This window comes from Anastrepha obliqua, chromosome 4 (assembly GCF_027943255.1).
Source record: "Anastrepha obliqua isolate idAnaObli1 chromosome 4, idAnaObli1_1.0, whole genome shotgun sequence".
In the NCBI taxonomy this organism is placed as follows: Eukaryota; Metazoa; Arthropoda; class Insecta; order Diptera; family Tephritidae; genus Anastrepha; species Anastrepha obliqua.
The window spans coordinates 27,244,728-27,260,210 of NC_072895.1; the positions used below are offsets into that span (position 1 = coordinate 27,244,728).

The window sequence follows — 15,483 nt, forward strand, 5'->3', positions numbered from 1 at the left end:
CGGTTTTGAAATAGTGCGGTTTTTTTTTAATTAAAAAATGCATGTCGACCTATCGGGAATTGTACATATAAACAAGATTCTAAACCAGCTAAGCAAAAACTCAACACAGATTACATCAAAAATGCTAACCCTACAAGTATGGAACCGCCTGCATAACCATCTAGATCAGACGTGTACATTTTCTCAAGTGACGGAAGTGATTTTACGCCAAATCCTAAACGAATGCGCAACATGCGGGTATTGTCTGATTCTATTTCTGACGTAAATTTATTTTTCGATTCTGACGTTTCTTAAATAAAGATATAATTTTCAAAAATACAATATTTTGTTTATGCGATTTTATTTAATTATTTCAGATTCATGCGGTCTATGGAACGTATCTATAGTTATAATATGGGACTAGTGCCCTTTTTTATGCGATTTTATTACATTATTTCAGATTTATGCGGTTCTTAGCACTTTTGAAACGTATCGATAGTCTTACTATAGAACTGGTAGCTTTTTTTATGCTGTTTCTTGCGGAACGTATCTACCGCATAAAAACAGAATCTACTGCAGAGGTATATGACACAAATCCATGGGAATAGTTAAGTTAAAAATATAAATAATTAAGTACCACTTATAAAATAACATAAAATTATTCTATGGCTTACAAGGACCTTTTTCAATTTTTTACTACATTTTCAGAAAGGGGATAAACTTATGCCCTTTTTTCCCTTGCTTCTAAATTGCATCAATGGATTAAGTAGCATCCGAAATCAGATGTCAAACTTTACTTAACCTTGTATAATTGAATCATGATAAATATCAACAAACGCTATTTTCATAGTACTCGAATTCTTCTCCAATACCTGTTTTGTTCGTTTTTTTTACGTATTGTATTTATCCTCGGAGGTTTTAAGCTATTTTATAAATTAAGTGCCTTATATTTATAGCGTATTTATAATGTACAGCAATAAAATACATCCGAAATTGAAGTCGATTAGCGTATTTTCCATGATGGAAATTTGTGGGGACAACACTTCTGCATTGTTGTTTTTAGAAGAGTCGGGCTTAGTACCTTCAAAAAAATCAATTCCTCCACAATGTTGCGGTATTCCCATGAAAGTGGAGAATGATGTTCGCAGAAAATTGGGCTGGATGTGGCGCTGCAGATCTTCTGTAAGTAAAGGGAGCGCTTCGAACTGTCGTAAAATCTTAAACCCAAGCGATGGATCCTTTTTTGATGGTAAGTTCTTAATATCAAATACATTTAAAAATATTTTACAATGGAAATGTGATTTCTAGGTAAATTTTGTCATATTTCGATCGCTGATGCACTGGCCATCTTATTTTGCTTCGTAATGGATGTGAGGGTGAGTGGTTGCTTGTATTTTTCATGCAATTTCATCATCAACAATTTTTCAAATGATTTCATTGTTTGCCCTCCCGTTTCTAATGGTGATGTAAACAAGTTTTTTTTGTTTTTTTTTTTTACTATTAGGCGTATTAACACGACATATCGAATTATGTTAATGCTTGTTGTCAACTAGTATTGGTCCGTGATTCATCATTTTGATATGCATCTCTTAATATATTATATTGAGTGACGATTGAAAATATTTCATGGAGATTTCAAAACAAAATAAAAATGTTACCACAATTACGAAAGTTAAGTAGGTATGTAAATGACTGTGTTATTTTAAAACAAGTTCTAAAAATAATTGCAACATAAAAAGATTAAAGCAGTTTACATATATAACCAACAGTAACATATAGTGGTAGAGTACGATAACATGTACATAGTAGATTATTATTTTGCAAAGGCCTAGTAAAATGGTGTTGTCCATTCATATTTCGTAAAAAATATTAGTTTTGCATGCACTAATTCAACCATATATGAAAAATAAACTTTTGTTTGCTAGTTAAACATTGATATGTTCTTTCATATGTCTCTTTCAATAGATTATTTTTGCACTGAAACATTTGAATGCTTATCGTCAGCGCAAAGGTGATGCAACGTCTTTGAGCACTGGGACTATCACCGACTATTACAGCCATTGCCGAGAGGTGACAGAGATCATCTCATCGCATACAGATCTGGAGCTGGGTAATTTAGGCAGAATAGTCTTATTTGATGAAACATTTTTAGCAAAACGAAAGTACAATCGAGGCCGATTTAGCGAAGAGCTGACCATTAATGTGGTAGGTCTATTTTGTAAGGAAGATAGAACGGGACTCTTTTTTAAAATTAATCATACGAGCATAGAGAACTTGTGGCCATATATCGCCGAACTTGTAGACCAACGAAAGCCACAGAACGATGTCTTTTCCGACGAAGAGGAAAGTGATTATAGCTTGGAAGACGCCTTTCATAAGGGAAGAATTTTAAACAGTGTTTCCTCAGCTAAGAAGACACCACCACTCAGTCATCAAAATATGGGTGCAGCCTTTTACAGGTACGTACAATTTTATTTTTGTAGTTTTTATACGCTTGCGATATATATATATATATTTTTTTTTTTTTTTTTTTTTTGTAGACGCCATTATTTGGCGAAATTTGAAACTGATGGGGAAAGAATAACGACATTCCTTCAACACATAAGAGAAGTTTATCCTGGATATCAAGGTGGTGTGTTGAAAACGGGACTATTTTTGAAAGAAATAGATCCAATTTCTGAAACATCCGTCTTAAAAAAGAGAAAACTGGAAGAAAAGGAGGAGACGGAAATCGTGATAATTTAATGATTTGTTTACTTTAGCACAAGAGAATTGCAAAGCAAATGTATAACTGAATGCAATTAATTTAATATTTACAAACTACTTAGTAAGATACATTAAATTAGCTAAGCATTACTGTTTTCTATTGAGATTATGTTTATTAAATTGAGAACAAGTTATTTAAAAAGTACCTGCCTCAAAGCAAATGACGTCTGTTTTGTGTTAAAAAGAATATATTATATTTGATCATGGCAAGCTCCCAAGGCTTAATTGTATCCAATGGTTTTATTCATTTTCTATTCATTCTATTTCATTCGTAATATTACTAATGCCTTTTTAGTTTTCTGATCTTTTGCTTGTTAAGATACAGTTTTTTGAATCAATAAGAAAGGAAAGAGATCTGATGAGATCTACTCATAAACAGTTTTTTCGGGTTATTGTGGTACGATTTGATCCAAAAATCGATTTTTTTATCTGGCGATTCTACCATCTCTGCATTTCTTGTTTAAAACGTTAACGGCGAGTTTATTTTGATTACACTGCATTTGATGCAGTTGCTGTGGGGTTTTGTTGCGAGCCGTGATCGCATTTGTTTTTTCGCCATTTTTTTATGCATTGCCGCTTGGACCTCTTGATAGGCAACGAAGAAACTTTCTCGCCCAAATTTGCTAATCCTAATTGGAGTATAATTTAACAATTTAATGTGCACATTTTACAAGCATGTAGATGCTTACCTAAAATTATTTCTTCTTTATCGCTGTCGTCAGAGTCTAATTCCATAGCCTCACCAATGCATTGCCATATGCTTTTAATCAGTTCACATTTTTCTTCGTAATCCATATTTACTCGCAATAAACTAATATATTTCTTCACAATATAAAATTCAAACAAATCACGGCTATACGAATGAGAGAAACGTCAAAATATGCTAAGTGCCCATTTACACGATGTCTCCTCTGGAAGGGAAACATTTTGTTCGGGAGTGAAGGACGGCCGGGGAAGAGAGAAGGGAATTTGTCTCCTGTACTGGCGACACGCTTTGTGCTTCTTATTCGTATTTCCAATCTTAAAGCAATTTTTGACAGTTGCTTCATTCGTTTTCTTCTTTCGTGGAAGAAAGTTCTAAGTTATGTGCTGGTTTTCAAGCAAACGGAAGATAACAACGATGACAAACATACGAACGCTGCTTGGGAAAAGCACAATTATTTTTGCTAGTAAAGTAGTATAATTTAAAATAGTTATGGGACATGTTTATGTTGATTTCTAATTTTTCCCTGCATTTCTAGATACTCAGTTCAATTTTAAGTTAATTATTTACATATGAAGTATTTTTAATTTAATTTTTTTTATTCAAGTATAAGAATTTATAAATATATTTGAATAAAAAAATAACAAATTATTTATTATTTAACCAGTTTGCATTTTTCATTCATATATTTAAGAAACTGTTGTCGAACGCTCTCTGCTTTACATGTAAGCGCGTGCGAGAATACATCCGAACCATACGATGCTAAAGTATTAAATGTCAAAATGTCGCCGAAAACAATTTTGCCCGTGTGTCCGCGAATGAGACATGAAAAGAGAATTTCCAGTGTCTCCATTCCAGATGTCTCCGTGTGTAAATGGGGTGTAACGAATGTTGCCGAAAACATTTTTGCCCGCGTGACCGCGAATGAGACATGAAAAGAGAATTTCCAGTGTCTCCCTTCCAGATGTCTCCCTGTGTAAGTCCGGTGTATCGGGTGTTTTTGCTGCATGAGAATCGATAACTATTGGCCTCTGATACGGTCTAGCATTGTTTGACAAGAACTTTATATGTGTGCGTGTCGGCTGATTGACGCTAATATCTAAAATTTTTGATTTTCATCATTCAAAAGCCGACAACAAGTATGTGTGACACGACGACACCCGACTGCACTAACACACACAAAGCTCAGTCAAGCATGCTGGACCGTGCCCGAGGCCATATGGTTTGATTGCTGAGAATGGTAAACTGTGTTGACGTTTCTGTTCAAGAGGGTTGGCAAGTCGCCACGAATTCTTTAACACGCGAACAACGCAACCGATTTGTAGAAATTTACTTTGAAAAAAAAAAAAACATGTTCGCGAAGTTTATAGAGTACTGGTGGCATCATTGGTCCTTATTTCTTCCAAATATGGAAGGGGCTGCCGTTAGACCCGATTTACACGAGGCGACATCTGGAAGGGAAACATTTTGTTCAAGGGCGAAGCACGGTCGGGGAAGAGAGAAGGGATTTTATCTCCCGTACTCGGCGACACGCTTTGCTCTTCTTATTCGTATTTCTTATCTTAAAGCAATTTTTGACAGTTGCTTCATTCGTTTTCTTCCTTTGTGGAAGAAAGTTCTAAGTTATGTGCTGGTTTTCAATCAAACGGAAGATAACAACGATGACAAACATCCGAACGCTGCTTGGGAAATGCACGATTATTTTTGCTAGTAAAGTAGGTATAATTTAAAATAGTTATGGGACATATTTATGTTGATTTCTAATTTTTCCCTGCATTTCTAGATACTCATGTTAATTTTAAGTTAATTATTTACATATGAAGTATTTTATTTTAATTTTTTTTATTCAAGTATAAGAATTTATAAATATATTTCGATAAAAAAAAACAACAAATTATTTATTATATAACCAGTTTGCATTTTTCATTCATATATTTAAGAAATTGTTGAACGTTTTCCGTTTTAAATGTAAGCGCGTGCTAGAATACATCCGAAACAGACGATGCTAAAGCATTGATGATATGAGTTACACTAGACAGGGCTAGTATACTGGGGCGGCAGCCCTTGGTCGGGAAAAACCCGAGTCATTCCGGTACGTAGAACCGGCTGCCATGGGAACGAATTTGTGAATGCCGTAATTGGAGTCCAACCACCACCCATCGCAGATGAAGAGCTCCAGCTTCCCCGTGAGACCCGTGTAACATTGGCACAACTACGTTCTGGATACTGTAGCAGGTTAAACTCCTACTTATCCAGAATCGACCCCGACATACCAAACACATGTCCGGCATGCGAAGGTACCCCGCACGACACTAACCACCTCTTCACATGCCCCCTCAAACCGACTCATCTAACCCCCCTCTCCCTTTGGACCCAACCTGTCGAAACAGCATGTTTCCTGGGCCTACCCCTAGATGAGCCAGACGACGACGAACGATGATATGACTACACCGACAGGGTTACCTATGCTGTTAACAACAACAACATGCTAAAGCATTAAATGTCAAAATGTTGCCGAAAACAATTTTGCCCGTGTGGCCGCGAATGAGACATGAAAAGAGAATTTCCAGTGTCTCCCTTCCAGATGTCTCCTCGTGTAAATCGGGACTATCGAAATACGCTGACGGTATTTTTGTTTCCACAAAGTAATCAGCTAAACATCGGCGACATTTGGGGTTTTTGGAAAATGTAACGAAAATTGGGCTGATCGAATGTCTAGATTGTAATATTAAATTATAAAATAAAATAAAATAAAATATTTCTCTTTTGTAATATCATTTATCTTAAAAAACACCGGATATATTTTTTTGGTCGACCATTGACAGATTTCTAGGTATTTAAATTATTCGAAAAATGTATTATTTGGAAGATTCATCATCTCATATTAAACATACGTAAACCAACCGATCTACTAATGTTCAATATTCTACCAATTTTCCTTCACTCCCGCGTTCTGCAAAAAACGTGTCTGCGTATCCTTGAAAGAATGAATGAATAAAAATGGCGTTGTGTACTCTTAATAATCATTATAAAATTTCCTGATGTGCCGATAGACATACCTTATAAATTTTAATATGTTTATTATTATTTTATACAATGCAATTCAAAATACTAAATTTTATTGAAAATTAATGAAATTGTGCAACCCTGTGTTGACACCTTTGCAAAGGTAAACAAGGGAAAAACAATACGATGGTATTCGTGAAAACTGTTCGTAGAATTTTCTTTCTGTCAGTTTTGTTTTATACGACCCACATATTATAAAAATATTATTAAAACATACAATTTCAGTTTAGAAATATATATTTTTTTATAATAAGGAACGAAATTCTAAAAAGGCTTGTAAAAGTGCGGCTTATTTAATTTGCACGATTATTCGAATTGAACAAAGAAATTAACAAGTGCGGAAGTATTTTCAATAACTTATAAAACCACAACAACAAAAGTAACAACAAAGCCTTCCACGAGTCATCGACATTGAATATTAAGAAGAAGCTATCATCGATAGCACAGCCAAAATAGTGCCAAATATACATATGTAGAGACGAAATTGCCAAAAAAACACACAGACGTCCATGTTTATCAAAAAAGTGCAACAATTTTAACAAGTTCCTACGCATAAATCTGCTTTTATACGTACACATTCACTGCAAGCCTATCTCGAAATATTTCGGATTATAAAAAGTTTTTTAATAGCTAAAAGAGGGGTGGTGGTGTCCGTTTACAGTTATGGGAAATGCAGGCAGCACTAGCATGCATCGTGAGCGCCATAAGTCCAGCGACCTGTCAACACCAAACTCCCCATTTCGAGAAATGCCCGGCCGTGGCGATTCTGTTGCATCAGCTTCTGGGGTTGGTGCGGTCGGTGGTGTTAGCGGCAGTAGTGTACAAGCTTTTACTTTTGACAAAAACATTACAAATGACAAGAACGTGCGTTCAGTCTTGCTCGGCGGTTCCTCGCAAGAAGACGAAGACCAACCGTATTATACGAAGCCCGTCGGTAGCGCAGCTACTACAGACACAACCGTCACACCCACCCCGCGCAAACGCGCTAATACTGTTTCAGAAGGCAGTTCTACACCGCTACGCAACAATTCTGGTAGTACTATGTCTGTGAAGGAAGCAGCAGCTGATTTCAATGACGATAAAGAGGAGAGCTCCACCGAGGAGCTACCTAGGAACTCGGGATTGCCCACTGTCTTGCGCTGGGATGGAGGCGGTAAGAATGTTACAATTTCGGGCACCTTTTCCAAATGGAAGCCCTTACCTATGGCACGTAGTCATGGAAACTTCGTGGCTATTATCGACCTTCCAGAGGGAGACCATCAATATAAATTCTGTGTAGATGGCGAATGGAAGCATGACCCGAAATTGGTAAGTGTCAAAGCAAAAAAAGCCTTAGGTAACATTCAGTATTACTGTGTAGTGAAAAATCAATATCCAGTAAATTACGCACATACGTGAGTACTTTATATATGTACATGTACAAATGGACATATTTAGATGCTTGAATGAGACGCAATAATGATGACGTGATATAAACTAATTGACCGTACCCGGTGTTATTGTTATTGCTGCTGATTATTACTGATAGGGGTTGAAGGAGCTCTGTTGTGCAATCGCTTTTAAAATGTACTGGATAACACTATAAATTTATACTAATTAGCGAACACTCCTCTCCTTTAAATAATGTGTGTGTGAAATATAGAACTTATATACAAAAGGTACACAAGTACATATGTAAGTTAAAAGTGAACTCGTGTTTAGGGTAAAAACAGGCGAATTTAACTTATTTGCTTCTAACTGCTCGGACCTTTGATCGCTTTTTATTTACATATTTTATTTTTTATTTACATACTGCTGGTGATTCCATATACCAACATTCGAAGTATTCTATTCGCAAAGCAAAGTACTAAGCTGCATCTACGAGTATTTCTTGTGTTTATATTTCATTTCATTTAATAGAGATAATACACTGAAATAGAGAATGAAAATGAGTGATTTTGCTCTAATTTCTCTTCAATATGTGTGTATGCGTGTACTATGTCTCGTTTAATGAGTCGCACGATTTGTTCAGATTAAGGTTTATCTGGCGCAGCAGATACATAGGTACCCATAGTTTCTGAATATACTAGATTATCTTTTTGACATGGATATTTTTACACGTTTTATTTTTTTAAATAGAAACGATTAGCTTAAGTTTTCTTCAGCTACCTTTTGCATGATTCCATGAAAAATTTTAAAATACTGCTGTCAGGACAGACACGGGATGCCTCCTAGTAGCTCCTCTGCAACACCTTCACAATGAGGCTTGCATGCTCCCGGTCAAGGAGCACAGAAAAATTATCAGCAAGCAATTCCCGTTCCCTTGCCATAGCCTGGACGTGTCGGGAGGCATCTCTTCGACTACACCGACGGGATTCAGGACCAAACACGACTGCAACTATTGGATCGGGCAGCAAACATATAGACAGACATCAAACTACATTCACAGGGAGATTTTTATCACCTTCAAACTACCACCTTGCAGACGAAGAATTTCAGTTGCCCTGTAGGGTCTGCTTAACTTTGGCTCAATTACGGCTTGAATATTGTAGCAGGTTAAACTCCTATTTATCCATAATCGACCCTGACATATTCCATATATGTCCGGCATGTGAAGGTACCGCGTACGATACTAACTACCTATTGACATGCCCTTTCTCAAATCCACTCACCTAACACCCCTCTCCCTATGGAACCAACCTATCAGAGCAGCACGTTTCCTGGGTCTACTGTTAGTTGAGTTAGGCGATGGCGATCGGTGACTACACCGCATTGGCAGGGACTACTGACTGCTACAACAACAACAACAGCATATTTCTGATAAATGTCTCTGTCCCCTTTGAGTTGTTTTTACTACTTGTAAACATTTATTTGGACAAAGCCTTCAGTAGCATCCCAAATGTTTTGAACTGAAGATGGAAATTTTATTGCGTGAACGAAAATGAATTCAACTTCTTGCTCAATAGAATTAGACATTTGAAAAATTGCCAAATTCACTTTTTCGTTCACAAAACGCAAATACCAATGACAGACAACTTAAAAATGTTATGTTTTCATATACATACATATGTATACTTGTATACTTGTATACATACATATATTCGCGAAATTTAAATTGTCAAATGACATTTGAATATGATTATCCAGTCAAAAAATGGCTACCCGATTAGATGGTCCCTTAGACTGAACGGGTACTATAAAAACAAACAACTGCTGCATCTCGTATATGTAGGTGCAACAACCTATCTAAAGAACCTGTAACGAGTTTAAAAATAAATAAAACAACAAGAAAATTCCGCTGAAATTAATATACTTCCAAGTCAACATAAAAACATACACAAAATCAAACGATTATTAACAAACGACAATTAACAAATATATACGAATATACCAAAAAAGAAATATAAACCATACATTCAATACAAAAATGCTTCAACATAATTTAAAAAATAAGACTATAGAAATCATAAAAAACAAAAAGCTGCAATCTGTACAGTTTGATGTCCCTGGCGCTTCGTTGATTTTCACCCCGTCAATTTAATTAAAATTAAAAAAAAGAATATGATTATCCCTGTGTAAAATTTTCCAGAGAACGCATGAAGCAATAATTAAAGGTGATGTAAGTAGCCCAATTTCACCCTGTGTTAGCTATCTTGAAGCTACTTAATAAATCCGTGTTGTCCTCTTGGAAAAGCTACTTTTTATTTCAGAGCAAATTCTAAAGAAAAAGCACTCAAAAGCGTAGAAATTAAAACTTTTGCTGAAAAAGTTAGCAGGCAATACTGTTTTGCCTATTCCATTTTGCTTAGACTTTCGCATCTTTCAATTTCAATTTCAATTTATTTGATTTTTTTTTTTCAAACACGAAACGCGCTGCATTATTTAAAGCGATTTGCAATTTTCGAGTTATTATCAATTCGAATTATTATCAAGCCTGCAATATACTAATTCAGCGTATGATACATGAGGTACAATGAGTAATCTAACAAGTTTTAATTTAACTTTACGCATCGGAACAAACCTATCAAATAGATAGCTGACTAAAGCATTGAAATGTTGCAGTTTTTCATCCACTGTTGTGAATAACCGACACATATTCCAATTAAGCTCGGCAGCCTCCTTATTTAAGAGATCATGCTGAATAAACTTAAAGTCTCTAAAACATATATTATCTACTTTACTTGCTCTGTAATACATATTAAGTCAATGCTCAAATTATCAAAAACAAAATTTAGATAGTCAATTTTTTCAGCATTCAAACTTCGCGCATTCAACTGACAGACATTAAACCCATTGTAGCGATTACAAATGAGTTTAAGCAATCCTCTTGCATGTTTATGGTTGGGAGTATACGCAAGGTGAAGGAGTTTAAATAAAGCAAGGGGATAATGAGATAGATAGGAATGATATCAAAATAAAAAAGATTACATTGTAAAGCCAAGAATATGAAAAGTAACAATGAGATGAACGAAATAGAAATGATACTAAAATAAAAATGATTACAATGCAAAGCAAAGAGTTTGAAAAACATAAATGATAAATAAGAGAATAAATTTAACGCAGATCAGCAATTTTGTTTTTCGGCTCAAACTCGATTTTTTTTAATTATATAAGAAAAATTTTTTTTTAAATGCCCATAACTAAGTCAAAAATGAACCAATTTTAATAATTCTGGGTTCAAAATGATCGTAATTACTTACACGAGCGACTTCATGTAGAAACAATTGCAAAGAAGTAGTTAAAAATTTTTTATTTAGCAAAAAAGAAAAAAAATTGAAATTTTTTTGAAATTCAATATTTCAAAAAGTGTATTTTTTTTTTATAACTTTTTCCAAATCAAGAGGACACCTCAAACTTCAATTAAGCTGAATGCCCAGTAGCTAAAATGAGTTGTTTTTGAGTAATGAATTTTTGAGTAAAAAACCTGTTTCGTACTTTTTGTTTTTTGCAAAATAAAAAATTTTCAACTACTTTTTTGCAACTGTTTCTACATGAAATCGCTTGTGTAAGTAATGGCGATCATTTTGAACCCAAAATTATTAAAATCGGGTAATTTTTGACTAAGTTATGAGCATTTAAAAAAAAAAATTCTTATATAATGAAAAAAAATCGAGTTTGAGCCGAAAAACAAAATTGCCGATAAATCTTGAAAAAAAATTTTTTCGGGCGAACAAAAAAATAGGTGTCTCATTATTTTGAGCAGAGAGCAACATATTTCAGTTACATCGAAATCGAAGAACATGACCCGAATAGCCCGGTTGAATTGAAATGGAAAGCATCAGCATCAGTTTGGGGTCGAGCTCTAACAAACACTTGCCCACGAACAGAGAAAACTGACGTTAGACGCTTTTGCTTTTTATACTGCATAGCCAAACGCATTAGTTCGCGATTTTTTCTTGTAAGACATTCGTGGATAAATAGCTTCCCTTCAATACTGACGCCGACATCACTAAGAGAAAGTGATCGTCTCTTATCTTTGCAGAATTTAGCTACAGCTATCAGCAGTTGAGAGCGATCTGCAGCAGAGCTCAATTTAATTATAATTGGAGCTACGCTTTTATTGTTTGGGCGTCTACTTGTGTTTCTGCGTATATATAAATTTATCTTTTTTAACACAGATTTTATACTTGTAACTTTGCAGGTAATCTCGTTAAAAAATCAAATGTATGATTAGCGGACGTGACGAAATAAAAGTGGTTTTTCCTTGTTAAGAGTTTCCACTATTTGTTTTATTTATTACTTCAGTGTAGATTTACAAGTGGCACATATAGATTCCAATCCGATGCATGGTCAAAATACATATATATATGACACAAATCCATGGGAATAGTTAAGTTAAAAATATAAATAATTAAGTACCAATTATAAAATAACATAAAATTATTCTATGGCTTACAACGACCTTTTTCAATTTTTACTACATTTTCAGAAAGGGGATAAACTTATGCCCTTTTTTCCCTTGCTTCTAAATTGCATCAATGGATTAAGTAGCATCCGAAATCAGTTGTCAAACTTTACTTAACCTTGTATAATTGAATCATGAGAGAACGTAAATTTATACATATATTATGTACTTGTGGTGAAGTAATTTTTGAGTTGAATTTCTTACCCTTGTTACTGCTCAAAATGAGGAACGGGCCAGGCCTAAACCTTCTCTATGAATTTACGTTCTCTGAACTTTCTACATAAATATTTTCGTTTTTCCGTAACAAGTCCTATGTGCTAGGATATACTCTGCTGCTTTTTAATTGGCGCGATAACCGCTTATACGTTTTTGGCCGAGATAGTTATAGTATAATATTTTCTCGCTTTTCAAAATGTACTAAACGCAGACTTCTACTGATTCCGATATAAAGCAAATGTGACTGGTGTCATTCCCACATTTATTTCAATATGCCTCCCTAAGTAAAATTAAGGCTGTCACTTCAGCAGTGATCCTCGTATATTTAATTGAAAAACTCATTATTGAAATAAAGGAGCGATACGTACAGGGGCCGGCACTCGAAGAGTAACCATTTAACAAGGCCATACATTTTTATTTTATTTATTTATTTATTTAATACACAAACGCCAATCGGCAATATACAACTTGGTAACAATGAAAAAAGAAAAAATGAATTTTGAGGGGAAAGGTTTAAACAAATTAATTGGGTATTTGTAACAATTAATTGATTCAAAAAAAATTTTCGAAATGTTGTTTGACCTAGGGGTATGGTAATAGATGATTTAATATCTGGTACGAAGGTATTGAGTGATTCGCTGTAAAAGTCCACCTCGTTGTGCAGAGAGTTGACGATCCTAGCTATTCGGTTATGGGGACCGTTAAAAACATAGTTCTTAGTTGACCTTGTGGTTTTTAGCAGGCGATTGCGTCTCAGTGGAAGTCCAACAGGTGCGAATTCAAAGCAACTATTGATATATGGGGCATCGATCAGGCCATTCACAACTTTGAAAGAGAATATTAGGTCCGCTACTTGCCGACGTGCTTGCAAATTGTTGATGTGGAACTGGTCATAGATCTCAAGTGTTGATCTGTATCCTCCTTGGCGACTGTATCGGTAATCCAGACTTCTGCAGAGTTTCACTTGTACTCGTTCAACGCGTTTTATTGCAGAGTCTGTAAAAGGAGACCAGATTACTGTGCCATATTCCAGAATTGGAAGGACTAAGGAGGAGAAAAGGCTCAGTAAGGTGTTGGGATTTGTGAAGTCCTTGCTGGTTCTAGTAATAAAACCAAGAGTTTTAAACGGTTGGAGAGTAACCTTGTTAATATGTTTGTTAAATGTCAATCTGTTGTCTATGATGATACCTAGATCCTTTATGCTGTCGATTTCACTTATTGTTTCGTTGTTTAAATTGTAGTTGGTTGGAGTACAGACGTGCGATTTTGAGAATATGTTGAACAGAGTTGGACCCAGGTGATCCTTGGGGCACACCCAATGTTACATCATGCTTGGTGGATAGATGACCATCCACCCTCACTTGAAATTGCCTTTCAGATAGATATGAGTGGAAATGTTAGTTTTGAAAATTACTATTATTCAATTCAAAGTAAAAAATGAGTGAAAATAATACAAAATTAAGAATAAATTTACTTTGGCTCGATATGACCACCTTGAGACGGTCCGGAAACGAATCGCAAGCTGCCCGAATGTGACTTGCAGGTATTTTGGCCCAATCGGGGACATTGGCCTTTTTAAGCGCCTCGAGACTGGTGAATTTTTTTTCTTTTATCAACTTTAGAAGCATTTGTTACACTTATAAAATATAAAATGAATTTTTATGAAACTGTCCTTTTTAATGTACATTAAAATGCTTCCTTTTTAATGTCCTTCATAATATAGATTTCAAAAAAAAGTGCACATATTTTGTTTTCTTCAAAATACCGTTTGTTTTATTATTTATTTCGCTGAGGTATATACATTTTTTGACGTTCCTTTGCACTAAGTTCGGACATGTCGTTGTTTGCCTGAATTTTTTTTACCGACGTCAAAATGAAATTCCCTACTTTTATATACACAAAACCATGAGAAATTCATTAATTTAATTCTAATACGTTATTTTTCATTAATCTTTCCAGAAAAGTATCGAAAATGATGATGGCATCAAGAACAATTTGGTTTCGGTGCGTCAGTCGGACTTCGAGGTGTTTCAGGCACTCGCCAAGGATAGTGAGAATGCGCCAAATTATGCAGAGAGAGAGTATTCACAGGAAGTGCCACAACCCAAGCCATGGGAGAAGGTTTCTGGGCCACCAGTGTTGCCCCCACATCTACTGCAAGTGATACTTAACAAAGACACACCATTATCGGTGAGCATTGCTATTCAACTGTTAATAATTCAAATATGTAATATGAAATACAAACTGTCGTTATTTCAGTGTGAGCCGACATTGCTTCCAGAACCTAATCATGTCATGCTTAACCATCTGTATGCGCTCTCTATCAAAGATGGTGTTATGGTGCTGAGTGCAACACATCGCTATCGCAAGAAATATGTTACCACTTTGCTTTATAAGCCCATATAATATGGTAGAACGCGTTTAATATAATATACGTACGTAGGCATAGCTAGTGAGACAATATTTGGCCAAAGGTGTATATTGTTTAAACTATACTCGTATATTGGAGATCCCAGATTAGGAGCATATTTCAGAGTTATTTTCATATTGCGTAGAAATACTAATTATACATGCATATATTCATCAGCAACATAGAGACTCTAAAAAACTGATTGTGGATTAGGGTATAACGTGCCTGATGTATTACTAATGTTTTAAAAACGATTATTATGTATATGTGTTAGTATATTTAAAGAACATAAATATTACTAAGCGCATAATTGATTAAATAAAATATTTTATTTTGTTTATACATATATTATTAAAAAAAAAAAAAAATCAAATAAAAAAAAATTTAATTAAAATATTAAAAAAAAAATTAAATAAAATATTAAAAAAAAAAAAAATTAAATAAAATATTAAAAAAAAA

The 15,483-nt window shown here is 34.7% G+C and overlaps 2 protein-coding genes across 2 annotated transcripts; both read left to right on the forward strand.

Annotated features, from left to right (window-relative positions):
* The first annotated feature begins 840 nt into the window (after nt 1–840).
* Nucleotides 841–2,972, forward strand: LOC129244470 (uncharacterized). Its single transcript, XM_054882111.1, has 4 exons — nt 841–1,228; nt 1,288–1,355; nt 1,945–2,438; nt 2,520–2,972. The coding sequence occupies exons 1-4, from the start codon at nt 946–948 to the stop codon at nt 2,722–2,724; spliced, it is 1,050 nt and encodes a 349-aa protein (XP_054738086.1). The 5' UTR covers nt 841–945; the 3' UTR covers nt 2,725–2,972.
* A 3,701-nt stretch (nt 2,973–6,673) lies between these two features.
* Nucleotides 6,674–15,368, forward strand: LOC129244472 (5'-AMP-activated protein kinase subunit beta-1). Its single transcript, XM_054882112.1, has 3 exons — nt 6,674–7,822; nt 14,574–14,804; nt 14,874–15,368. Exons 1-3 carry the CDS (start codon nt 7,178–7,180, stop codon nt 15,018–15,020), a joined length of 1,023 nt encoding a protein of 340 aa, XP_054738087.1. The 5' UTR covers nt 6,674–7,177; the 3' UTR covers nt 15,021–15,368.
* The last annotated feature ends 115 nt before the right edge of the window (nt 15,369–15,483 follow it).

What these genes read in the sequence shown, in the direction of transcription:
- LOC129244470 (XM_054882111.1), top strand. Translation starts at nt 946, where the DNA reads ATGTACAGCAATAAAATACATCCGAAATTGAAGTCGATTAGCGTATTT. An exon ending in CGATGGATCCTTTTTTGATG is followed by an intron (nt 1,229 to 1,287) that starts GTAAGTTCTTAA and finishes TGTGATTTCTAG; the next exon opens with GTAAATTTTGTCATATTTCG. An exon ending in GCTTCGTAATGGATGTGAGG is followed by an intron (nt 1,356 to 1,944) that starts GTGAGTGGTTGC and finishes CTCTTTCAATAG; the next exon opens with ATTATTTTTGCACTGAAACA.
- LOC129244472 (XM_054882112.1), top strand. Translation starts at nt 7,178, where the DNA reads ATGGGAAATGCAGGCAGCACTAGCATGCATCGTGAGCGCCATAAGTCC. An exon ending in GGAAGCATGACCCGAAATTG is followed by an intron (nt 7,823 to 14,573) that starts GTAAGTGTCAAA and finishes TAATCTTTCCAG; the next exon opens with AAAAGTATCGAAAATGATGA. An exon ending in ACAAAGACACACCATTATCG is followed by an intron (nt 14,805 to 14,873) that starts GTGAGCATTGCT and finishes TCGTTATTTCAG; the next exon opens with TGTGAGCCGACATTGCTTCC.